This window comes from Hermetia illucens, chromosome 1 (assembly GCF_905115235.1).
Source record: "Hermetia illucens chromosome 1, iHerIll2.2.curated.20191125, whole genome shotgun sequence".
NCBI classification, from domain to species: Eukaryota; Metazoa; Arthropoda; class Insecta; order Diptera; family Stratiomyidae; genus Hermetia; species Hermetia illucens.
The window spans coordinates 46,890,521-46,914,776 of NC_051849.1; the positions used below are offsets into that span (position 1 = coordinate 46,890,521).

Genomic DNA, 24,256 nt, shown 5'->3' on the forward strand with positions numbered 1-24,256 from the left:
TGGTTTTTTTGACCTTAACAAAATAAATCATCACAAAGATAAAATTGTGTAGACCGTAAAATATTTTACATACTTTGATGGAAAAAATATATTTACATATAACTTGATGTGATTGGTAGTTTGTAAGATTCGTAAGAAAGGAAAAATTTACGTCTCGCTAATTTTCAAAATTTGTTACTTTATTAGTTGGGATTAGTTCGGAAGATTGGAGCATTTTGCTACGAAATCGGCGGTTGCTTTTATAGTTTTTGAGGGAGTGGTGTAAAAACTTTAGGTGCAATTCTGTAATTAAAAAGAGATGCGAACATTAAAGTTCAAAGTCCCAACTCTTCCAATCGGTTATCATCCTCACCCCCCATCCCCATTCTCAAATGTAACTTTTGGCTTTAACTCATTCATATGGCTAATCATTTAATAGTAATTTCTTTCATCTATTGATAGCGATGTATGCTAGCAGACCATACAATTCTAGAAAAAAAACTTCTCGTATTTTGGTAAAAATCTATACTCTTTACATGAAACTCCCTTTCAGGTTGTGTAAAGACTGTAGTGCGAGGTGGATTTTTAAGGGATTTTATTACACGATGGGATGCACTGGTATCATCTTGGATTTGCCTTTTATATGTAGATGCAGGTGCAATCACCTCAAAAGGGGTCAATTGACTTCGAAATGGGTGCCTGGTTTGAGGTTGTTGATTTTACTAGATTTAGTTTGGGAGCTTTTGGTTTCGGGTATGTCAGTAGGCAAAATATAATGTGAATTGTGTGGTAGATACCTGGAAGGCGAAAAGTAAGTATTAATTTATAGAAAACTAGCTGAACCCGGCAGACCTTGTTCTGGCTGTGATAAATTGCAAAACTTGTGGATTTTCTTTAGGTACTGACAGAATGAACCAAACTGATGATACACTTGTCTGTTCACTTCGAACGTACATAGGTGCGAAATTACCATATTTTATAGTATTTCTCACTGCATGCCATTAGCATGCAACAGGTCAGCATATCAGAAGTTAAAACCTCTGACTACCCCACCAACAACCCATGGTCCTTCTATGAAGTATATAAATTGATCAGGGAACTGATAAGTGTTGCGGCCGCTTTACAATGCTGCAAATTTATTTGAGAACTTCATGCACTTCATCTATGCTTCAGAAGAAAATGCCGTGCGCTGAACGTCCCTTTCGCTGGCCTTAGATCCCGCCACTTCTAAAGTGAAGATCCCAAGCCCGCAGAAAAGCCAGCATCCCATTCGCTTCCGGAATGCCGATAGTAAGGAAAGTTTCCGACTTATCGGCTCTCTCTTTCACTTGATTGCCTAGCAGCACCCAGATGGAAGTGTTAAGATTCCTTTGGACACCAATTTGTTGCAGAACCTTAGCTCCACTCCACTCTGGAAACCAGAGAAAAGATTTTGTGAATGATAACAGCTCAGAGTACCTTTTCAGAGTTAGTCGCCCATCCTCTTATACGTCGTTAAGAGGAGACCAGTAATGGCAATTGTTCGATCTTTTTTTTGGTAAAGTTTAGCGATAACACTCAAAGCGAAGCTTCACGCGTTGCAAGAATGCAATCGTTACAGTCAGGAGGAGTGTCCTCCTAAGCTGTTCGCACCGCACATTACCGTAATCGGATGGATTACGTCCCTCATACAAATTTCATTCATCGGCTTTGATAACCTTGGCTGTAAATGAAAACTCAGTCATTGTTAGCCGAGTCCTCTTTGGTACCGTTTCGGCTGAACAATTCGGATCGTCAGAGAACCACTGCAACCTTGCAGATGCCCCGGACTAGCCATTCCTCTCAATTTTAGCACAACGGGGGGGGGGCGTTGTGGTTGCCGGAGTCAGTTTTCCCCCAGCCCGGTTTCTGACAGATGCTTACCCGTGGGTAAGGCTTTAGATTCAGCAGGTGGCGGCTACTGGACCCTGAGCAGGCTTGCTTCAGGTCCCAATTTGTTTGGAACCAAGACTAGAAAATCTGAGTCTAGATTGAGATTCTCCATCGATGAACTCATGTTCTATTTGAAAGGATGCATTTTATTTCCGAATTTGTTTTAAAAAGTATTTGGATTCTTGAGTCGCTTCAGTAATATGAGTTTGAAGTGGCTCTGACAGCTCAGTCGGTCAGTGGTGGGCAATTGACCTTACCAGTGAAATAACACATTCTAGGCATTTCTTGATGAAACTTCAAAGTGCGACATTATAAACACAATATAGCCATTATATCAATGAGCACATTTCGACCGACTTTGTAATCGCTTTTATTGTAATTGAATGCTGGTTTATAGGGAGCGATCCTCAATATTAATCGAACCTATCGTGAGTGTTCAACTTCATCACCTTGTGCCTTGCTCTTCGGGAATTGTAGCAGCTCTTTTGCTCTTTTGAAGCCAACTTAGTAGCACCAAGAGCGTTTTGCATGGACCGGAAGAGATGGTAATCATTTGGTGCCTGATCCGGACTATACCTTGGGTGCGATAGGACATCCCATCCGAGCTCCCGTAGCTTCTGGCAGATCATCAAAGATGTGTGAGGCCGAGCGTTGTCCTGGTGGAACACAACACCATTCCTATTGATCAATTCTGGCCGCTTCTGGTCAATCGCCTGCTTCAGACGGTCGAGTTGCTTACAGTAGAGGACCGAATTGAGGGTGTAGCCATAGTTGAGCAGCTCATGATTGTCGTACGTGATCCATTTTTCATCACCAGTCACCATCAAAAATGAGTCGAATTCGTTCCGTTTCAGCAATGCATCGCAGGCATTGATTTGGTCCAAGAAATTTTTTTGCGTCAACTCGTGTGGCACCCAAACATCCGGCTTTTTTGGAATCCAATCTTCTGCAATGGTTCCAAACGGTTTTATGGACTATACCTAGTTTCTGGCCAATCGAGCGAATGCACACATGCCGGTCTACTTAGATGATTTTGACGATTTTATCGGTTTCTACGACGATTGGTCTACCAGTACGGGGTGTATCTTCGACATCCACTACACCAGAACGAAATCGATCGAACCAACGCTGTGCTGTGCAAATCGCTACAGTATCGGGCCCATAAACTTCACAAATTTTTTTTCACAACACTGACAAAGAGACACTTATAGTACACTTTGTCGTCTTCAAATTTCCGTATAGTATGACCCGATGCGATAAGTACAACACCAGATATGGTTTAAGTGTCGCCATCTATTGACAAAATACGACATTTCTTTTTCCCCAACCCAATATTTCAACGGGAGATGACCGCCACAATTCTTCGGTGCTGTTAGAAAGGGAGATTTTCTTCTTCCTTCTATGTACTCTCTTTACCCTCACCCCTCCTCCGGGGTTCGCGGACAAATCAAACTTTATCAGGATTATATCAAAATACTCTCATTTGAAGCGCCATTACTTTTTAAGAAGGGATGACTACGGCGAGTTTTCAACGGGCTTTGAGGGAGGAAATTTAGAGCTTCTCAAAGCAAAATTTAACCCTAACGTTTTGACATGAAAATTTGAAGCGCCATAACTTTTTGAGCTTAATGACGGTCGCAATTTTTTAACGGGGTTATCCTTTCTCTTTAACGTGGTAGGATTGAAAAAATCTTACTATGGCGACATAACAAAAACTCACTTAAAAGGGCCAGCACTTTTCAGAGGGGTGTGGGTATGTATATACCAACAAATTCCACTATTATATTTTTTTTTTTTTTTTGTGCGTACATGGAGGTGGAAAATCTTAGAAAGACACGTCCGCCGCCCGAACGGCGGAACAACAGCGGGCGCGTGTGGGATTCACACCCACTAAAAACCACCCCCGGTCTCTCCAGCCCCAGCCCCGCGGGACCACCATTGAGGTATTACTTCGCGGGGTAGGTTTGCCCTTAGGCACTCATCCTTCTCCTATTTGCAGCTTTCCTCCTTCTTTGTTCTTTCAGCAACTCCTTCTGCATATGGATGATTGCGGAGCTAACCGCAAGCCACTTCTCCTCCGACTCCAGCATCTCAGTAACCAAGCTCTCCGGGGTCACGCTCCTGCCCAGCACCTGGTTTAAGCTCCTTCTCTCCATCGCAAATCGTGGGCAGTGAAACATCACATGCTTTGGATCCTCCGGTATGCCATCGCATCTGGGACAGTTCGGAAAGTCATCCAACCCAAAGCGGTGCAGATACTGCCTGTAGCAACCACCGTGTCCCGTGAGGAACTGGGTAATGTGGTAGTTGGTATCCCCATGTTTTCGCTCAAGCCACACCCTAATGTTGGGAATGAGCCTGTGCGTCCACCGACCTTTCGCAGGCTCGTCCCATCTGCGTTGCCAGAGATCAAGCGACTCTGACCTTGCCGCATTTCTACGCTGTGCATGCCCCTCCATATGTCTTGCATTGTACAGGACACTCATTTCTTGGGCCAGAATTGTCAACCGGGATCATGCCTGCCACCACCAATACTGCCTCATCTGATGTGGTTCTAAAAGCACTGCAAACCCTCAAAGCCATCCGCCGGTAAACCGAGTTCACCTGCTTCCGTCTCTGAGAGTTTGCAAGCGCCTCTGCCCACACAGGCGACGAGTAGAGCAGGATGGAGCGCACCACTCCGGCTAGCACCAACCTCCGGCAATGTTTCGGCCCACCAATATTTGGCAACATTTTTGCAAGTGCCGTGGTGGCACTGGCTGCCTTTTGACATGCATACTCTAGGTGCTCCCTAAAACTCAATTTGGTGTCAATTATTACCCCCAGGTATTTGATAGCCGGCTTTGATACGACCGTATGTCCACCGACCTCCACTTTTACAGTATTATTTTTCCTGCGTTTCGTTATCAAGACCGCTTCCGTTTTCGCGTCTGCCAAGGTCAGCCCGGCCTTTTCTAGCCAGGACTTTACCGCTCTCACTGTTTCCGTTGCGTAAACCTCCACATCTTCAGGGTGTTTTGCTGCAACAACCACAGCTAGGTCATCAGCAAAGCCGATAATCGTAGTCCTCTCTGGGACGGGAAGAGCAAGCACCCCATTATACATGATATTCCACAACAGGGGACCAAGTACCGATCCCTGTGGTACCCCGGCTGTGACAATGTACTCTTTGGGGCCCTCATCCGGCCCGTACCAGAGAGTCCTCTCTGAGAGGTAGTTTTCCACCAAATTCGCTAAGTATCCGGGGACACCTATGTCAGCCAACGCCCCTTTAATTCTATTCCAGTTGGCCGAGTTGAATGCGTTTTTGACATCCAACGCCACCACGGCACAGCAGCCGCCAGAAATCAGTGCACCTTTTGCCAGGTTTACCACCATGCCAATTGCGTCCACCGTAGAGTGGGCGCGTCGGAAACCAAACTGGCGTTCCGACAAACCATTGCTGGCTTCGACGATGGGCAGAAGTCTGTTGTAGATGACTCTCTCCATCATCTTCCCCATTGTATCCAACAGGCAGATAGGACGATACGACGCTGGGTTTCCATGTTGCTTGCCAGGCTTCGGAAGCAACACCAACTTTTGCTTTTTCCACTGGGCAGGGAATATTCCTTCTTTTAGGCACGCCTCGAAGGTGTTGGCGAAAAGGTCGGGCCTAGTCTTCACTGCCAGTTTCAAAGCTCGGTTGGGGGTGCCATCCAAATCTGGGGCCTTGTTGTCACCGACCCTACCACATATTTCCCGCAGCTCCTCCACAGTTACAGGCGGTATTATGCCGTCATTTGGCTGGACAAAAACTTGCCTTCCCCTATTTTCGTGGTGAGGGAAGGAGGGGCGGACAGGTCACCTGGGGTGATTTCCGCAGCCTTTTCATCACCACTCTGTAAGCCTCGCCCCAAGGGTTTATGTCGGCATGGTCGCACAGCTGTTTGAAGCAGTTCTTTTTGCTCCTCCGAATGGCTTCCTTTAGGCGGCCACGCAATTGCTTGTGTGCCTCCTCTCGACCGTCGCCGCCGGGTTTTCCCCTGAGTCTCTGGCAAAGCCTCCTTGCCCGAAAACATGCGGCTCGCAAACTTGCGATTTCATTGTTCCACCAGTAGTTGGGTTGCCTACTGGGGAGCAATCGCCTTCTGGGCATAGTAGCATCGCATGCTTCCGTCACCCATCGAGTGATCTGGGTGGCTTTCTCTCCAGCCGTACCATTCAGGGATATGTCGGATTTGAGCACCGCGGAAAACGTGTCCCCTTCGAACGCTTTCACTGTCCAGCCAAGCATACCACCCGGCATTTTGCGAAAACTCTTTTTCGAGCTCGATCCGCCCTTGATCTCTATGCAGATTGCCTGGTGGTCGCTGTGAGTATAGTCCTCACTGACATGCCAAGCGATTCTACTGACTAAAGTGGCACTCACGTATGTCAGGTCCACTATAGACCCCAGGCCCCTTCCCCGGAAAGTGTACGAAGACCCAACATTCGCCAGTACCACGTCCAGCTCCGCGAATGCTTCGAGGAGAATACGTCCCCTGACATTAGTTATCCGGCTGCCCCATTCAAGAGCCCACGCATTGAAATCGCCTCCTATTATGATCGGCCAACGTCCTCCTGCATCCAAAACAAGAGCAGCAAGCATCCGCTCATACTCGACAAGTGTAGCGCTGGGTGGAGCATAGCAGCTATAGATGTGGATGCCCTTCACCTTCGCTCTGATGAAGCCCTCCTCCGGGTGCTCCATTATTTCCTGGAAGGCTTGTTCTCCACAAGTCCACAGCGCTGCTTGGCCCGTTTGGTCTTTGACCCAAACGCTACCACCGCGGTTTCGGTATGGTTCACTTAGTATGGCCACATCGATGTTTTTCTCGCGGATAGTTTGTGCGAGTAGATCCTGCGCCGCCTCGCAGTGGTTGAGGTTGATTTGTATCAACCTCATCTGCGATTTGTGCTAAGGGCTCTCCTGTATTCCGGGCACCTGCTGCTGCCTGCAATGTGCCGATGGTCCACACCCTCCTTTCCTTTGCACAGTAGACAATTTGGGTCAGCTCCGCAGTCCTTGCTGATGTGGCCTTCCACTCCGCATCTCCTGCATTGCCTTGACCTGTCATTTGGGTTAGTGCATGACTTCGCAATGTGACCAAAGCCAAGGCATCTAAGGCACCGTTTTAACGCCACCTGTTCCCTAAGGCGACACATAACCCAGCCTATTCTCACTCTCCCTGCTGCTAACAGTTTGAGTGCGTTCTCCACTGGTAGGCTGATGATGGCGGTTTGTGTTCCCCCATAGGCTTTCCTTAGCGTTTTCACCGCTGACTCTTGTAGTCCGGCAAGATCGAACTGTTTCTCCAACGCTTCGCGAACCTCCTCCTTCGTCGTGATTTCATCTATATCTTTGCAGATTATAGTGATCTCCGGCCTGCTAGCTCTTATGTCGGCTTCCTGCCCTAAACTCTTCCCGATTTGGCTTAAGAATTTTTCCGCGGTTACATCCTTGGATTTCTTAAGTTCCAACATAAGATCTCCCTTCTGCGACCGTCTAATACGGCTGACGTTGTCTCCCAAATTGGTGAGTTCGGGGTCTGCCTTCACTTTCCTGAGAATGTCGGCGTATGACCCTTCGCCTCGTTTGGAAATGAAAATCACCTCCGGTCTAATCTTCCTCCGATAATTTCTTTTCCGCGGTTCTACCTTCCTCCAAGCTTCCGCATCCGCCTTTGAAGGTTCGATCCCTTTTCTCGAGGTAGCCACTGCAGTATTTTCCCTGTAGCTTCAGACGTACTTTTCATGAACTCCGCCTTTTTGGGAGTTGAGTCCTTTTTTCTTTTCGGGGTTTGCTGGCCTGTTGAGTCATTCAACTTCTCGCGCAGCCTCTTCCCCGGTTTCTCCCCTGTTGTGTTTTGAACCGGCGTTACTTGAGTTGCCTGGTTCACTTTTCCAATCGGCGACTTCCCTACTCGTTCATCCTGGGCCTTGCCGTACGTCAAACGGATGCCTCTTATCATGGCCCTTATATTTTGGTGAATGTTCCTGCGTTCCTTTATAAACTCACACAGCTCCATGATCTTTTTACCGAGGGCAGTAAAGGCAGCTCCAGACTGATCATTGCCCAAAACATCGCTCGGGTGAATTGGCGTCAGCGATTCTTCCTCATCGAAGACTCCCGCTATACGCTTCCCACTGGGGGTAGCGATCGTGGGGGCTTGTGCCCGTGTGGGAGGGGATCTGCGAAAAATCGAGCTCCTTCTGAACGGATTCATCACTGGAGTTAGTTCAAGTTCCTCCCGTACGCTTGTAACATTAGATGCCACAGTAGCCAAGGTTCCCACTACTGAGGCACTGCGGTCGTTGGATATCGACGGCCGGGAGTCCGCTTGCTCACTCCCAAAAACCGCCGGCACTGGGTTTCCGAAGCCCTGCACCGTAATTTCATTCTTCTTCTGCTCCTCCATGTTTGGTTTTATTTCTGGGTATCCTTCCCATAGCCAATTTTTATCCACGGGTGGGCGTTTACTTCCCACCTACCCGGCCTGCGCATAAACATGCCCATACACGCACATCTCCGGATGCGTGCATGTGCATGGCCATGACACATTCGCCGAGCATTCCCTTATCCGCACGAAGGGACGCGCCTGATGGGAGATTTGGCAACTCCACACAGATGCGTTAACAGTGAGTTTATATTTGACTTAGCGCAGGCAAGGAATTTGTAAGATATGGTAAACGCAACTAGTTACATGTATTAGAACGGAAGTAGATATCAGTATTTTTTAACTATTGATGCCGTATATGAGAAGGAATGGCTTTAGTAACCCTAATGGAACTGGGGTTTTCCAAAATTAGAGGAAACGACAACTCAGTAGGAATTTGATTATGAAAGGTTTTAATGATCTATGACACAAGGTTGGAGGTCATTGTTACTGACGTTTTCCAGCGAAGAAGTGTAGTGTACTCCGAAATCACTACTTCAAAAATTTGGACAAATCTTTTGAGAAACTTTAAGCGTGAACGGAACGAAATCGGTGATCAGATATTTGAAGAGGAGAAGAGTTTCGAAGTATTTTAAAGAGTAGAAAGTCCGAAATTTGAGGAAATTGTTGAGGAATACTTTATTTAGGTTACCACCAGATTTATTGCTATTCTGATGAGTTCCAGGATTTCCAACTCCACCACCACGGGTTAAATTCAATAGAGATGGGGGATTCTGATCTGCCAGTAAATTATTCAGAAGATTATTAGCCTAGGCCTTCTTGCTATGTTCCATCATTCGCATTTGCATGTACAAAATTTCGCCTTCGCCTGAAGCAAGCGTAAGTAATGCATTTCGCAATAAGCAACACGATCAAATTTGTGTGCAAACAACAACAAATAAGGGTAATGGTGGTTTTCGAAATGCTAGAAAATGTCTGTGTTAACCTTGAACATTTTTAAACTACTTGAGGATTTGTGGGGAGTCAAAAGGAGAGGGGGATTATCATTTTAAAGTGAATATTTTAGAGTAAGTGGATGTTGGCATGGGAAATTGAAACGCGGATAATGCTATTTCACGATATTCTGACGGTATATTATGAGTTAGTGCCAGCAAACACTTTATAGGGTCACAATAAAACACAGTGTTCACTCTTTGGCCCGAGGAACAAAGTCTTTATCCACAATCGCAACATAGACTTTACTTCTCTTAGTGCATTTTTTCAGTTTTCGTTTATTAGAATGCTCAAATTCAATACTTTGATGCTTGGTTCCGGGATTGTATTGAAAACACTGTCTCATCACCAATTAGAATGGGTTTGCCGTAAATCGGGTCTGCTTTGTCTTCCTTAATCAAGTCCTTTTAATGTTGAATTTTAAACAATTTTTTGTCACTTAATTTGTATGGAATAAATCGTACACAAATCTTTCTTAGTTCCAAAAGTTGGACCAAGAGGTGTTAAATTGAACTTTTGGAAGACTTCTATTAATTTTTGGTGAATATCCGGGCAATTTGAATGTTTTATTAATTTGCGGACGTTCTCTACCATTCATGTTTTCATCACCTTAATTGGAACGTTTAGCCAACTCGTTGAAAGTTGCATATTTTTACTGAATTGAAATTTGATATCGGCTCTTTGCTAAATGTCCATTTCCTGGCCAATGATTCAGATATACTGTCACATTAAAGACAAGGATGAGCTTCTGTTCATCCAAATATCACTAAATTACCAAAAAATATGAACAATAGATGTAGACTCAACGAGCTCATCAGCGACCTCGGGGTTACATTTAGATGAATCCCATTCTCGATCGAGTGTCCTGATAAAAATGTGATGACGTACAATTCAGTCTTGCTGAGGTACAGCCCCAGGACTCACAACATAATTTTTTAATATATCTCATTGCAACATCGTTTCCTGAGTTTGATTTCTAACTCCCAGCTTGGAATGGGGAAATAGAGTGGCACTTCCGACGTTTGCAATTTTGTGCCACTGCCTCTCCACAATTTCTCCAATTACAAGATTTTTCATTCAAGGGTCGCAGCAAAAGGACGACGAAAAATTCTCCATTGAGCAAGTAAAATACCAAGGACACACATTGTAGATTGTGGGGTCTGTGAGGCTGGAAAGAAGGCTAGAAGCGATTACTGTGCAAATTATATAATCGGTGAAGGGCGGGAAAATTCGTCGAAAAATCAGGGCAGAGGAAAAAAAGGTTAATGGCCGAAGTGGTGGGAAAAAAGTGGCTGAAAGTGAGGGAATTTTACTAACTTTATACGCCATTAAGAATTTTATGTATGTTTGAGTGAAAAAGCATTTGTTTTTCACCAAATTTATTATAAAAGTTGAACCATTATAAAAATAACAACAACTACGATCTACATTTACAATCGTTATGTATCGTAGATTCGAATTAAATCTCCAAAATCCATGGGGTAGTTTGTTACTGGACATCGTTTTTGGTGTTGTAAATGATTTGCTATACATTTCCAGCAATAAACAAACCTAATAAAATAAGAACATGTAAAAATAAACCATTGAAATGGTATTGAAACTTACCCAGAAACTGAGCTACTTGTAGGTAACGACACTTTTTGCAGGCAAATAGGACACATTCCTATCATTTTCGTTTCAATAATCTTGCGACACACCTTCGGCTTTGGAATGTCTGTAATTTTTTGCTTGTTCGAACTAGAATACCAAAGCTCAATAAATTGTAGGAAAAATGCTAAGACTTCAACTGCCTTCAAAAGGGTTGCACTGTGAAATAAAATCAATATTTACAAGAAAGCGTTTACTGGGGGTTTGTGTGACTCACCTTAACTTTTTGTCCTCATCTTTGGGATCAGAATATGTTAGTGACATATTCAGCAAGGATAAGATTGGTGAATGTGAGTCGATTACTTTTATAATGTAGGAAAAAATTTGAACGGTTTTGGCACATTTGTATACGATGGAAATGATGTTGTACACCTTCAGTACAGGATTCTGTGATAGTAGTTCCAACTTTTTTATTTTTACTTCCATGTACGGCACACATATTGACGATAAGAAAGATAAAGCTTTTGAAACTTTAAGGCAATCTCCTTTATTGCGATGTATTCGTTGTAATCCGTAGAAAGTTTCGCCAAATGATGTATCTGAAATGGAATTTTAAGATACGGCACCAAATAATTGGATGATAATTTAAATTGTTTTGCGAATAATAACCATGTTTAGCTATCGATGTCTAATTGATTTATATCTGCACATTTTTGCATCTGAGCGCCTGGAATTGATTAATTTCTCTTTTGACATTTTTTTAAACCAGGACTTTTTAAGAGCAATTTGTATCTTCTACCAGGTGAATAGGTTTATAAAAAATCATGTTACTCTTATCCTGCATCAAGTTGGCCGAAGTACCTCCAGCTCAATGCGGTTCTCATTTGGTGTTTATTAAAGAAACATCAGCTGATGAAGGGGGGGGGGGGGGGAGACGCGAAGAACTCGGCGCCCCGGAATTTAATACCAATTAGACTGTTTGTTCACATTAGTAGCTAGGATACGAAATAATAACATTATCAAGAAACCCAGAATACAATTTCGAACTGGATTTATTTATTTCCGAAGATCCCGCAACTCCAAATCATGAAATAGAGGCACTCTTTCTGCTTATGATAATAGCCCGACGAGGTCGGATTCAGGCCCGGACCTTCTGACTACGTCACTTTCAATTCTTTCAAAAAGCTAATAACGTGAACCAGTTCGATAGACATTCTCAGACCGGCAGTCCTCCCAGAATTTCCGTGGCTTGTCAGATGGCTGATTGACTTGCCCTTTCAGTACAATTTTAGGCACTCTTGTTGCGTCCATTCATCTTATCTGACCGGCCCACTCGCGCTTTCGGAGGTTAATTAAAAATGGAGCTCGTGGATCATCAAAGAGATCATACAACCTACCGCTGCTTGGTATTCGCCACACTTCTCCTTAAATGAATGGGATCAATCTTTTCCGAAGAAGCTATAGTTCGAAAGCGGCTATATGCCTACGTTTTGCACCTATACATGGTGTCTGGTTTACGATGATAGACATTTTAATGGTGAATAGTAAATTTTGTGTGAAACAAAACCTTAAAATTGAATTGATGTCCGTCTGTCGCACCCGATTTATTCGGGAACGGCTGGACCGATTGTCACGAAATTTGGTGAGGGCGTGTAGTCTGTGAATTCCTTTACATATAGCATGACGCCATTTTGTGTTGATTTTAAGGGGGGCTCCCCATATATACGAAATGGAGGGGCAACATTTTTTTTCTATAAAATATGGCTATGTGAGGTATCAAATAAAACGGTTCAATTAGTACTTTTCGAAACTGGTCCTATATATAATGTCAGGTGAAATGTAGTGGAGTGAGAGCTCAAAATATGACCCCCAAAAAGTGTAATAGGTCTCAGAACCTACCCAATCGGAAAATCTGAAAAAAATCACAGTGGTATGTCTAAACGAAATCTGGGCCTCAATATATATCCCATTCCGATATCTGCGCAAATAACGCTAATAATAGTATATTAGTATATTTTAGAAATTTAGCTGGAAACCCTTCTTATTGGGCAGTGGTATAAGGATAACATAAGGCATAACTTTCAGAAGTTTGAAGGAAATTCAACTATTATTTACAAAGTTATAGAAGGTGAAACTTTTACATTTTATATGAATTTCGCCCATTCTAAAATGTGTATGTTCGTCAATACCACAACAAAGTGAGCTCATATGAGGGATCGCAGGGGAACATTTCGTTTAAGTTTTTTAATCATTTATACATCAATATCAACTACTCGTGACAAACATATGTATGTATGGATTTGTAATAGGCAATGTTTTGTTTGTTTATTGTGAGCATATCTACGTCTGTAATATGTACGTATATCTTGTAATTTGACAAAAATAAAGGAGCATTATGTTAGCTTTCGATTGACATGTAAAAATGATGGGCTTAATTAAAAAAACGTCGTCTTGATATGGAGTAAATTCACTTAGATTTCCATTGTTTGCAAGTAAAACTACCATATCAGAAGTCAATTTGCTCTACATCAAGAATACGTTCGGATTATTCCCTCTGATTTTCATCCTTGGAGAGTTAACAGTGTATAAGGATAAATTCATCACTTTATTTTAATCCTATCTCAGTTACAACCAATTTGTATAACATAGATAGTATTTTCACTCGTCATTGAGTGCTATGCATTGTGTGTTTTATCAACCCGACCAGTTTGGCCGGACTGTTAGTTCAGAAAGTTAATTATAAAAAGGTTTATGATCGATGCTTAGGCTTAGAGGCAATCCTCGAATAATTGAAATACACCAATGATGTATTCCCAGAATTTTCATGGTTAGCGTACATTTCAACCTTCGCTTGATCATCTTCGTCAGGATGTTTAGGGCGTACACAACAAGGGCATTCCTCGTAGTCCTGATATCATAGCTGATATCCATTCTTCGTAGTCCTGATATCATAGCCGATATCATCTTTTATAAACTGAGAAGATATGTTTTTGCGGTAGCCCTTGGGAAGATCTTTCTCCTCCCAAACCCTGCAGTTTCTTTTAAGCTCTTTCCCGCTAAATGAAAACCAACACGTTTACCAATGTGGAAAGTGCTATGAGTCTGCTCTTCGCGTCGACATGGTGACTTACACCTTGTTGTCATTAAGCCGATGTTCGCTTATGCATCCGTAGTGTGGTGGATTATGGTGAGAAAAAAAGTTCCCAGTGTAAGCTAGCTTCATTACAAAGAACTGCATGCCTGGATATTACGACTTGCGATCCTTGGATATATATTCACTGGACTGCAATCAGAACAGCTGCAATTTGATTAGGTCTAGGCCGGACAGCAGATAGGGAAGAAATGAATGCAGTTCTTTTGATGCTTTCTGATTCTCCGATTCTTGAGTAGTATATCTGTTTGACAGCAGGTATAAAGTTTGCCTCAAGCGCATAGAACTGATAGTCTATCAAGTGAATAGCGAACTCAGGACTCTCTCCACTTGATGACGAACTCAGGATTCTCTCACTTATAAAGCAAAAATAAATTTTGCCTCGACCGTGTTAAGCCACTGAGCCGTTTTTCGTCTCAATATAATTCATGTTCGCGGATAGCGGTGTAAGAAATGGTTAAAGATAAAAACTGCGGGGTCAATGTTTTGAACAGACGGAAGAGAAAAAAATTGAAAAATTATCATATGAGGGCACGGGTATATATAAAAAATCTAAATATCAAACAATTTTAGAGGTGAGTTTATCAACCTTGACATTTCCCAAAAAGTGCTACTGTATGGGTAGATGTCTGCGAATACGAAATATACCCTTGATTTCCGCTGATCGTGGAGTGAAACTCAATGTGGCAGTGTGCCAGTAAACCACTCAGTATTATAAGTAAAGCCATAAGTCCAAAACTATTTCAAAAACTAGCACTGGAGTTTCCAACAATCTCCTCTTTTTCTGCGTAAAGTAAAAACAATTTTTTTGCATGTTTGGTTTAGCATACATAGCCGCCTCATTCTCCTGATTTGAACACAATGAATTTTATATGGAAGATTCTGCAGAAATAAAAGTGGGCACTAAAACGTATACATTAATTGAACCACTAAATAAAATTCTACTTAGGCGTGGAACTAAATTACCCCAGATTATGTCATTTTCAATTTGGTCGATTTTATCCACGTGTTCTACTAGAATCATAATCAATGAAAACAGTTAATTTATTCCTAAAACCCGATTTGTTATTTCATTTGTATATACATGTTTCGGCTGAAATTCTGCCCTTCCTCATAATCAACTAAATTGTTTGGTCTATTTTGTTCTTTAAATATTAAAATTTGCCAAGGGATATTTTTTTTCGAGTACAATGGAACATTAAGGTCTGAGTGCTCAGAGGCTCTGCCTCTCTCCCACCTCAAACACACAAGGGATATTTTAATTGCTATAAGATAATTTAATAATATTGCCTGCTGTCTCACATACGCCACCTCTCTCAGAAGCTGCAAACTGTTCCCTGCTAGATGCTCTAAGATCGTCAAGCGAGTCTGACTTTTTACCGTTCCCGAAATTCCTTGATGAAATATACGTTGGACATATACTTCCTCCATGATATGCCCTGGTATCATGCATTTTAGCGTTGCGTTTTTTTACAGGCCGCCTCCGCATGTCTCTCGTGCTCGAAACCAGTCTTTTCGTTTGTCCTACACAGCTCTTCTCGCACTTTACGCACGTCACTTTATTTAATACGCAGAACTCCTCCATTAAATTGAGGTCCTTGGGAAATCCTAGCCTGCTTTTGAGTTGGAGCATCCTACTCGATGGCATCATGTCATGTTTAACGCTATCATCGTTTTTTTAAGCTTCGACGAGGCCGCAGAATGTGTGACCATTATTTTTCTTTTCGCTTCAAAGTTGTTGACGAGAGATATCAGTGCCCATATTTCTTTGAGTTTCGCCTTTTTCACCATGAGACATTCAATAATCGATGGTTGGAAGGCATTCTTCACTTCGATGTCGAATGCACATAGTATAGCCATAAGTTCTGTCAGTCGATGCGCATCGCGGCAAATGTTAGGCCGCCGAAACTGGTAACACTGCGCACGGAGAGTATCTAACCATACCCCACTTCCGTCAGACTTTCAGGTTCCGAAGGTCAGTAGCGCGTGAATGACAATACGATGAAGTTCGATAACTACGAAAAAAGAATCGCGATTATTGCGTTGTACCAATGTGGGAATACGCCGCAAAACATTCATAGTTTCTATAAAAAAAAAGCTGCCGATAACCGAACGATTCGTTTTTAGGACATTAGCTCGATACCGCGAAACAGCTTATGTGGATGACAGGCCGCGGGAGGGCCGCCCGCCCTCCGTACGTCGCCCGAATGTCCTGCATGCTGTGCGTGAGCCTGTTCGTCGCAATCCTCTCCGCAAGCAGAAATGGGCATTTCAACTCAAAGTATGAGTTGTATTTTACGAGAAGATCTCAACTAGCGGCGACCATTTTGAATAATTTTTTTTGCCTTAAAGCTCTATGCTTCCTTTTTCTAATGGTGTACTTTTCGATTGATTTGATTTATTACTTCTTGAGAAATAAAGATTTGTTTGACTGACAGAATTTATGGCTATACTACGTATTTCCTGTTTTCTCATAAATCTTACAGCACTGACGGGCACTGTGAACAATCTGTAGTTCATTGCACGGAAAGAGGTTATTTTATATGAATTGGAGTGATTCGATTTTCCGGGAATCGGTTGCTGTGTGGGTGTAGGCTTTCTATAAATATCAAATTAGACCCCCCATTCCCCTTTAATGATCCTTCGATCTAGGAATGAGAGATTTCCATTCCCGATGTACCTTATTCAGGATCTCCAGCATCCCCTTCACTTTGTCTTTACGGACAATGTAGAAAATGTCGTCTACGTACCTTGTCCAGATTTTAGGGAACATGCGTTCGGAATGTAGATTGTTCTGCATCTTGTCCATGAATATGTTTCTCAAACAGAGGAACAGGGAATTCCCATTGCCATCCCTCTGTAGAACTTATCTCTAAATGTCATGTAGCTCTCTATCGTGCATATCCCTGCAAGTTTAATGAGCATCTCTGTTTCCTTTTTCCAAGCCAAGGAGTTTACAAACGGTTCCCATTTAAAACTCGCTGGAGAGATAAAGGGAAGAAGTCAAGTCGGGAGCTTAGCCTAAGTAAAGCACAAGTTAATAAAATCGTTTCCAATATGTACACCTACCAGGCAATATTGGGATAGTGGATGTTAAGAATTGTTATGGCTAAACTTTATTGGATGCTGAATTGTGCCTTATCATTGTGTTAATGGGTTTATGAAGTAATGAAATAAATTTAAAGAAGATCTCACCATGTCCATAGAAGTAAATATATTGAAGTAATCCATTTGCAGCTAAACAAATCTCGTCTATAGATTGCGTAAAATAGCTAATTCTCCCCCGGCTGAGCACATCTATGAACTGAAATTCTAATTAAGATTTGTAACAAAATGTTAAAGTCCTCTTAACGCATACCTCAAATATTTTATTCAGTGCTGGGAAAAGTGTTTTATCCAAGGATTCTGCTGCCACAATTTCAAATATTGACGGCTTCGGTTGCAGAATTTGTGCAAAATTCGCACTGTTTGCCATTTTACCTTTTATCTTTTAAAATGTTTACATATCATCTGCCCGTACTTTGTACTTTGACGTTTCCTTTTTATTTATAAAATTTTCCGGCTGTCAAAAAACATTCCGATCTGCACACCGAGCTGATTTCAATACTCGAAAGAAGAAGAAGAAATGCTGTCAAATGGGTCATGTTGAGATGCTGTCAAGTGTGTCATGTTGATGTTTGTTGTGATTACGATTGATTTGCCTCGTATAAATATAAACGGCTTGGAAGGGATTTATCATTGCGTTTCTAATACTAAAAGGATAAGCGTTAAACATTGAATAAGCATTAAGGAGCCAACCAAAATGAGCTATGACCTAGATTTGGATTTGGACAATATTTGCCGAGTTTGCCTAACTCAAAACGAGAAGCTCGTTAATCTCTTCACGAAGCAGATTGTGGACGGATACATTAGGACGATGCCTGTTATTGTTCAATACTGCTTGGATATTACTGTAAGTATCTAGCTTTCATTAGGAAGTAGCTTTTCTTTTATAGAGTACAGCTTTGGGCAGTTATCGTCAAATGATAAGCAAAGGGCACGGTTGCCTGAATGCCCCTTAGTAAGAATGTGACCTTCAAGTGCTTTAGATACGTATTTCGAAAATAATATATAATTTTATCAGAATCAAGGATCACTTTGAAATTTAATTATTTAATAATCTCCGTTAAATTGGCCGGGTATCTGTTTACTGTTTGTGGGAGTTTTACTCCGAAATACCTGATGTGATGCTCTCTAGACGTCTCCTAGACAGTTGAAGGAATTATGAAGGATAATGAATTGGTTATACGAGTTACTGCAGCTTAGAGTATTTATTTTTGTGGTGTCGCAATTTGACGACGGATTCTGGAATAATGGCCCAAAATAAGGCAAAAATAAAAAGTAAAAATTGAAGGAGCCAATTCGAAAACTTCAGAATTGGACCAACCTGTACTACGTCATGGTCATTAGTAAAATAAATGGGATATTGGTAAAATAACTCAAAATGAAACGAAAACACATAAAATGTTTCGACATTCCGGTTAGCAATCGAAATACTAAAATGAAACTTTTGAAAATCTCGTTTAGTTTTTGAAATTTCAAAGATTGAATTTTCACTAAAGTAAATTTCAGTTTGTTTATTTCCAATTTTGTGCCAAATATGTACACTTTGTCTTCTTCTTTTTCTGCAGCCTTTGTTCCGTTCACAAGCGGGGCGGCCCGTTGTGATTGGCTTCGCCATTTGGCTCTACCAAACGCCTGATCTGGATGCAATCTCGAGGCTTTTAAATCCCCATCCAGCGCATCAAGCATCACCATCGACTTCGATGTTCAGACCAATCTTGGCAAGTGAATTCTCGTTATGGTGAAGTACGAGACCATACCATCGAAGAAGCCTCTCTCGTAATTTTTCCACGATCGGTGTATCCCCTAACGATCGCGGATATCCTCAGTTTGGATGTGATCAAAACATGTCACGCCACTAGTCCAACGCAACATCTTCGGACGACATTGCGGTTAATTTTGGATTTAGACGTTCGTTGATACGTCGCCACTTCATCCAGGTTGCGTTAATGTATGAAGCAATTTCATAACGCAGTTCTCCTTTGGCTGATAGCGTTTACCCGAGGTATTTAAATCGCTCAGTTCTGGGTAGATCATTGCCGCTGACAGTGATTGTGCCTGTTTCATGGGGATCATCAACGGCGCAACAACCGGTATCCGGTCTAGGCCTGCCTTAATAAGAAACTCCAGACATCCCGGTTTTGCGCCAAGGTCCTCCTATGCCATCGCTCCATCTTAGGCAGGGTCTACCTCGTTTTCTTTTTCTACCATAGATATTGCCCTTATAGACTTTCCGGGCTGGATCATCCTCATCCATTCGGATTAAGTGATCCGGCGGGTATCGCTTATAGATTTCGTCATCATGTAGGCCACGGAATCGTCCATCCTCATGTAGAGGGCCAAAAATCCTTCGGAGGATTCTTCTCTCGAACGCGGCCAACAGTTCGCAATTCTTATTGCTAATAACCCAAGTCTCCGAGGAATACATGAGGACTCGCTTGTACAGTAAGAGCTTTGACCCTATGGTGAAACGTTTCGAGCGGAACAGTTTTTGTAAACTGACTCTGTTGACTGACAACAACCCTGCGCGGATTTCATCATCGTAGCTTTTATCGGTTGTGATTTTCGACTCTAGTTAGGAGAAATTATCAACGGTATCAAAGTTGTATTCTCCTATTTTTATTCTTCCCGTTTGACCAGTGCGGTTTGATGTTGTTGGTTATTTGGTCTTCGGTGCTGACGTTGGCACCATATATTCTGTCTTGCCTTCATTGATTTGCAGCCCAAGATCTCGCGTCAATCGTCGCCTGTTCGATCTGGATGAATGCAGTTTGTATGTCTCGGGTTGTTCTTCTCATGATGTCAACATCGTCAGCATAGGCCAGTAGTTGAGTGGACTTAAAGAGGATCGTACCGCTCGCATTTACCTCAGCATCATGGATCACTTTCTCGAGGGCCAGGTTAAAGAGGACGCATGGTAGGGTATCCCCTTGTCATAGACCGGTGTTGATGTCGAATGGTCTTGAGAGTGATCCTGCTGCTTTTATCTGCCCTCGTACATTGGTCTTGCTTGCCGCAGAGAGAAAATCTGATCTGTTGCTGAATTGCCTGGAGTGAAGCCTCTTTGGTATGGGCCAACCACGTTGTGGGCATATGGGGCTATCCGGCCTAGCAAGATAGCGGAGAATACCTTATAGATGTACTCAGCAACGTGATATCTCCATAATTGGTGCCCTTTTTATGTATGAGACAGATAATGCCTCATTGCCAGTCGTCAGGCATTGATTCGCTGCCCCACACCTTGACCACAAGTTGATGAACCACTTGGTGTAATCGGTCGCCTCCATATTCAACCAATTCGGCTGTAATTCCATCGGCTTCTGGCGATTTATGATTTTTAAGCCGATATATTGCACGGACTGTTTCTCCTAAACTTGGTGGTGGCAGTATTTGTCCGTCGTCTTCAGGCGGGACCACCACCTCGTCAATGTTCTGGTTGTTCAGTAGCTCATCAAAGTACTCAACCCATCGCTCCAATATCAATGTCGGAAATCAGATTTCCCTCTTTGCCTCGGTAGGATGAACATCGAGGTGTGTGATTGTGGCCGTATTCTTCAGGTGGTTGTGAAGATCATTTGTTGCTGCTTCATCTCCAGGATTTCTGTTGACTACGGTTATTGCGGCATCCATTTCTCTCTTATCGGTGTTGCGGAGGGTTATGTTGTGGATGGGTTCAGTGTTAACTTTCACCTGATTGTCAGAGGGGATTCTGGGTGGTGTTGTTATTCGAGCTCGGAGCACCATGCCAACGAGATAGTGATCAGAATCTATATTGGCCCCCCTATATGTTCTGACATTCATCAAGGCTGAGAGGTGGCGGCGTTCGATCAACACGTGGTCAATTTGGTTGAAAGTGGTCCCGTCTGAAGAGGCCCATGTATGTTTGTGGCCCGCTTTCCGCGCAAACCAGGTATTTCCAAACCATTTCGTGTGACACTGCTAATTGAATAATCCGCAGTCCGTTATCATTTGTATTTTGGTGTAAGCTATGGGAGCCAACGTATCGCCTGAATACGGGCTTCTTCCATACTTGGCTGTTAAAATCCCCAAGTATGATTTTGATATCCATAGTGACTCCTCCCCAGGAAACCGGTCCCTGTCCAACGCATTTCCTGTAACGCTGTTACATCAGCCATATATTGGGACAGGGTATCGGCTAGTTGCTCAGTAGCTTCATCTCTGTACAGGGAGCACACGTTCCATGAGAAAATGCGTAAATCGTTATTCCTTTGTCGTTGCCAATTTCGTCGTTGTGTAATCCGTCCAGTCCGAGGCTCCTGTTGTGGCTTCGTAACAAGTTGTTTTCCGTGTAGGGTTCTCAGCCCTACCCAACCCCCCAACCTGGAGGACCAGTTGGTACAATTTGTCCCGTTTTCCGGCGCGGGAGACTCGCCTTCATCCTTCTCCGTCTGCAGCTTTTCGTTAAGAAAGAATTCCAAGCGGTCACCACGTGGAGGTGGAGATAGGGTTTGGTAGTAGAGCTGTTGGTGTTGGTTCAGCAGGCATTTCCCAGGTTTTATGCTCCATCGTGGGTACCAATCCACGTTTCGCCCTGGGACCTATACTACCCTTTGACCACCAATTGTGCCGACATTGTGTTCAGTACGTGGGAATTTTTACCGCGTTCGCAGTCTATGTCGCAGCATTTGGCACCGCAACATCGAGTTTCTTGTAGAGCGCAAATATCAATGCAAACATGTTTTCTTTTACTTACGCTGAGGCATCAAAAAAGGCTAACGAAATTTACTGCATTTTTAACGATGATTGTCGCGTTGCAGAGTGACAATAATTGGCTGTCCTTAAAAGGATGTCACCATGAGCGCGTATTATAATGTTTTGCTCAGGCGATTTTTTCCAGTTAGTTTTATAATTAAACGTTGTTAAGTTGGTGATAACTGTAGAGTGTGATCACTACATTTCTCTGCAAAACTACAAATAATCACCTATATTAAACCGGTCGCGCACTTACTAAGCATATATTGCATACATTTATCTTTTTATATTTCCAGGTTGACGAAAATGACATTTTACCAAAGAAAATCTGCGAAAATTGTAAAGCAACCATAATCAATTATTTCACATTCAAGGAAAGATGCAAGCGAACCGAGAAGGTTCTCCTGGAAGCATTGCAAAAAATTCAGAAAACCTCAAATACTCTTATGAATTCCGAAGAAAACCAGAATCTACTTCAAACCGACAATGCGAGTTCAGAGAAAGATGCTGAACTTGTTTTACTAGGAGATATCTCAGAGAAACTGGACCAACCTGATCCTGGTGAGCAGAATGAAACAGCAATGAGTGAAGATCCCGTCATCGCTGATTTTACAGAACAAATGGATGTTAACTTGGTTGATGATGATGCAATCGTTGAAGAAAGCTTCGTTGAAGGGAATGATGATCAAAAAACAATCGAGTTTATAGTTGATATTCCGGAGGATACTGTTCGGAAGAAAGACTTTGACTACGTTTCCAGAGAAAACTCGAATGAAAGTGAAGCTCAAGAAGAAGAGGAGGAAGAGCATTTGTTAGATGAAAGCCTCGAGGATATTCTTGAGGGTAGTGATACGGAGGAATTTTATTGCGCTTTGTGCCAAAAGTTCTGCAGGCACAAATACATAGATCATTGTCGAAACTACCATTTTTTGTGTACAGAATGTCTCCTTGTCTTCGACACCGAGGAAGAGTTGAAGGATCACAGAAAAGCGGAACATGAGTTTGTTACTTCTCTACAAATGACTAGGACCAAAAAGCACAGTGGCAATTCGTTATTGTGTCAAATTTGCAATAAGCGATGGGGAACTGCCGATCAGTTGAATCAACATATGAAATTACACCAAGCTCTGGAGATTTCAATGGAAAACAAGTTCAATTGTCACGAATGCCGACAATGTCACACGGTTTACCTGAAGTCCGAGGATTTGGACGATCACATGAATGTGCACGATAGTGCGAAAAGCTTCCACACGGACGACCCAATTTGTACCGACTATCAATTTCTTGAAGAAGTGAAGCCGCCCGGTCAGTTCACATGTGGATTTTGTAAAGCAACTTATGCTAGTATGGATCAGATGCGATGTCACATTATCATACATTTCGATTCATTCTCGTGTCCTTTCGATTCATGTGGATGCGAATACGATACATTTTCGAGGTTGAGCCTGCACATTATGAAAAAACATGTTTACGGGGAGGAGCACTTTTGCACCCATTGTCGAAAGGAACGTTTTGCTACGTTCGATGAATTGCAATTGCACATTCGAAACGATTGTACTGCGAAGAAGTTTTCATGTCATCATTGTGGTGAGTGGAGTTGGTTCCTTTACATGTTTGTTTAGCTATTCAACAAGAACATAAATTCTAATTCTGCTTTTGAAAGAAATTTGCTCTCAGTTTAAGAAAAAAGAAAAGTTATTTGAAGGCTAATATAACCGCTTTCATTTTATCGTCATCTTTCAGATAAAAAGTTCTTCTCCAATAAAGCGCTGCAGTTACACATAAAACACGCTGGCGATAAGAAATACGAATGCCAACATTGCGGAAAGACTTTTGCTCAGCATGGTGAACTGAATATACACTTGCGAACGCATACAGGAGAAAGGCCTTTCAAGTGCACGATTTGTTCAAAGACCTATAGGACGGCTAGTATGCGTGCTGCCCATATGGATGCTCATATAAACGGGAAGACGTTCCAGGTAATTGATATATTTGTGAAAGTTCGAACTGTTGATAAATCGCTGTTTATTTGTCCATGTAGTGCACTGTTTGCTCGAAAATGTTGCAGAGTAGAACAAGCTATAGGAATCACATGAGAAGACATACTATGGGGAAGAGCTATAAATGCAGCGAATGTAGTAAAAGTTTTTATACAAAATATCACTTAGATTTACATACAACAAAAATACATAATAAATCAAGAGAAGTCAGAAGTTAAGTGAGTAGTTTTCTTGCTATTTTAATTATTTATATATACCATATATTGGATGGTTTGGTGGTTAGAGCGCTGGGCTGTCGTAGCGGAAGGTCGTGGTTTAAAGCTCACTGATGGCAAAATGGATTTGTACCATGCCTGCACGTCGGATCAGGAGTAATAATCACGGGCGAGCGTAATGTTGACCAC

At 42.5% G+C, this 24,256-nt stretch overlaps 2 protein-coding genes across 2 annotated transcripts; one reads left to right on the forward strand and one right to left on the reverse strand.

The window, feature by feature from the left end:
* Window positions 1–10,661: 10,661 nt before the first annotated feature.
* Window positions 10,662–17,640, reverse strand: LOC119661714 (peroxisome assembly protein 12). Its single transcript, XM_038071168.1, has 5 exons — window positions 17,396–17,640; window positions 17,233–17,341; window positions 11,164–11,485; window positions 10,905–11,105; window positions 10,662–10,850 (listed from the first exon to the last, which is right to left on the reverse strand). The coding sequence occupies exons 1-5, from the start codon at window positions 17,510–17,512 to the stop codon at window positions 10,739–10,741; spliced, it is 861 nt and encodes a 286-aa protein (XP_037927096.1). The 5' UTR covers window positions 17,513–17,640; the 3' UTR covers window positions 10,662–10,738.
* A 53-nt stretch (window positions 17,641–17,693) lies between these two features.
* Window positions 17,694–24,070, forward strand: LOC119661713 (oocyte zinc finger protein XlCOF6-like). Its single transcript, XM_038071167.1, has 4 exons — window positions 17,694–17,989; window positions 22,149–23,439; window positions 23,596–23,831; window positions 23,894–24,070. The coding sequence occupies exons 1-4, from the start codon at window positions 17,840–17,842 to the stop codon at window positions 24,068–24,070; spliced, it is 1,854 nt and encodes a 617-aa protein (XP_037927095.1). The 5' UTR covers window positions 17,694–17,839.
* Window positions 24,071–24,256: the final 186 nt, after the last annotated feature.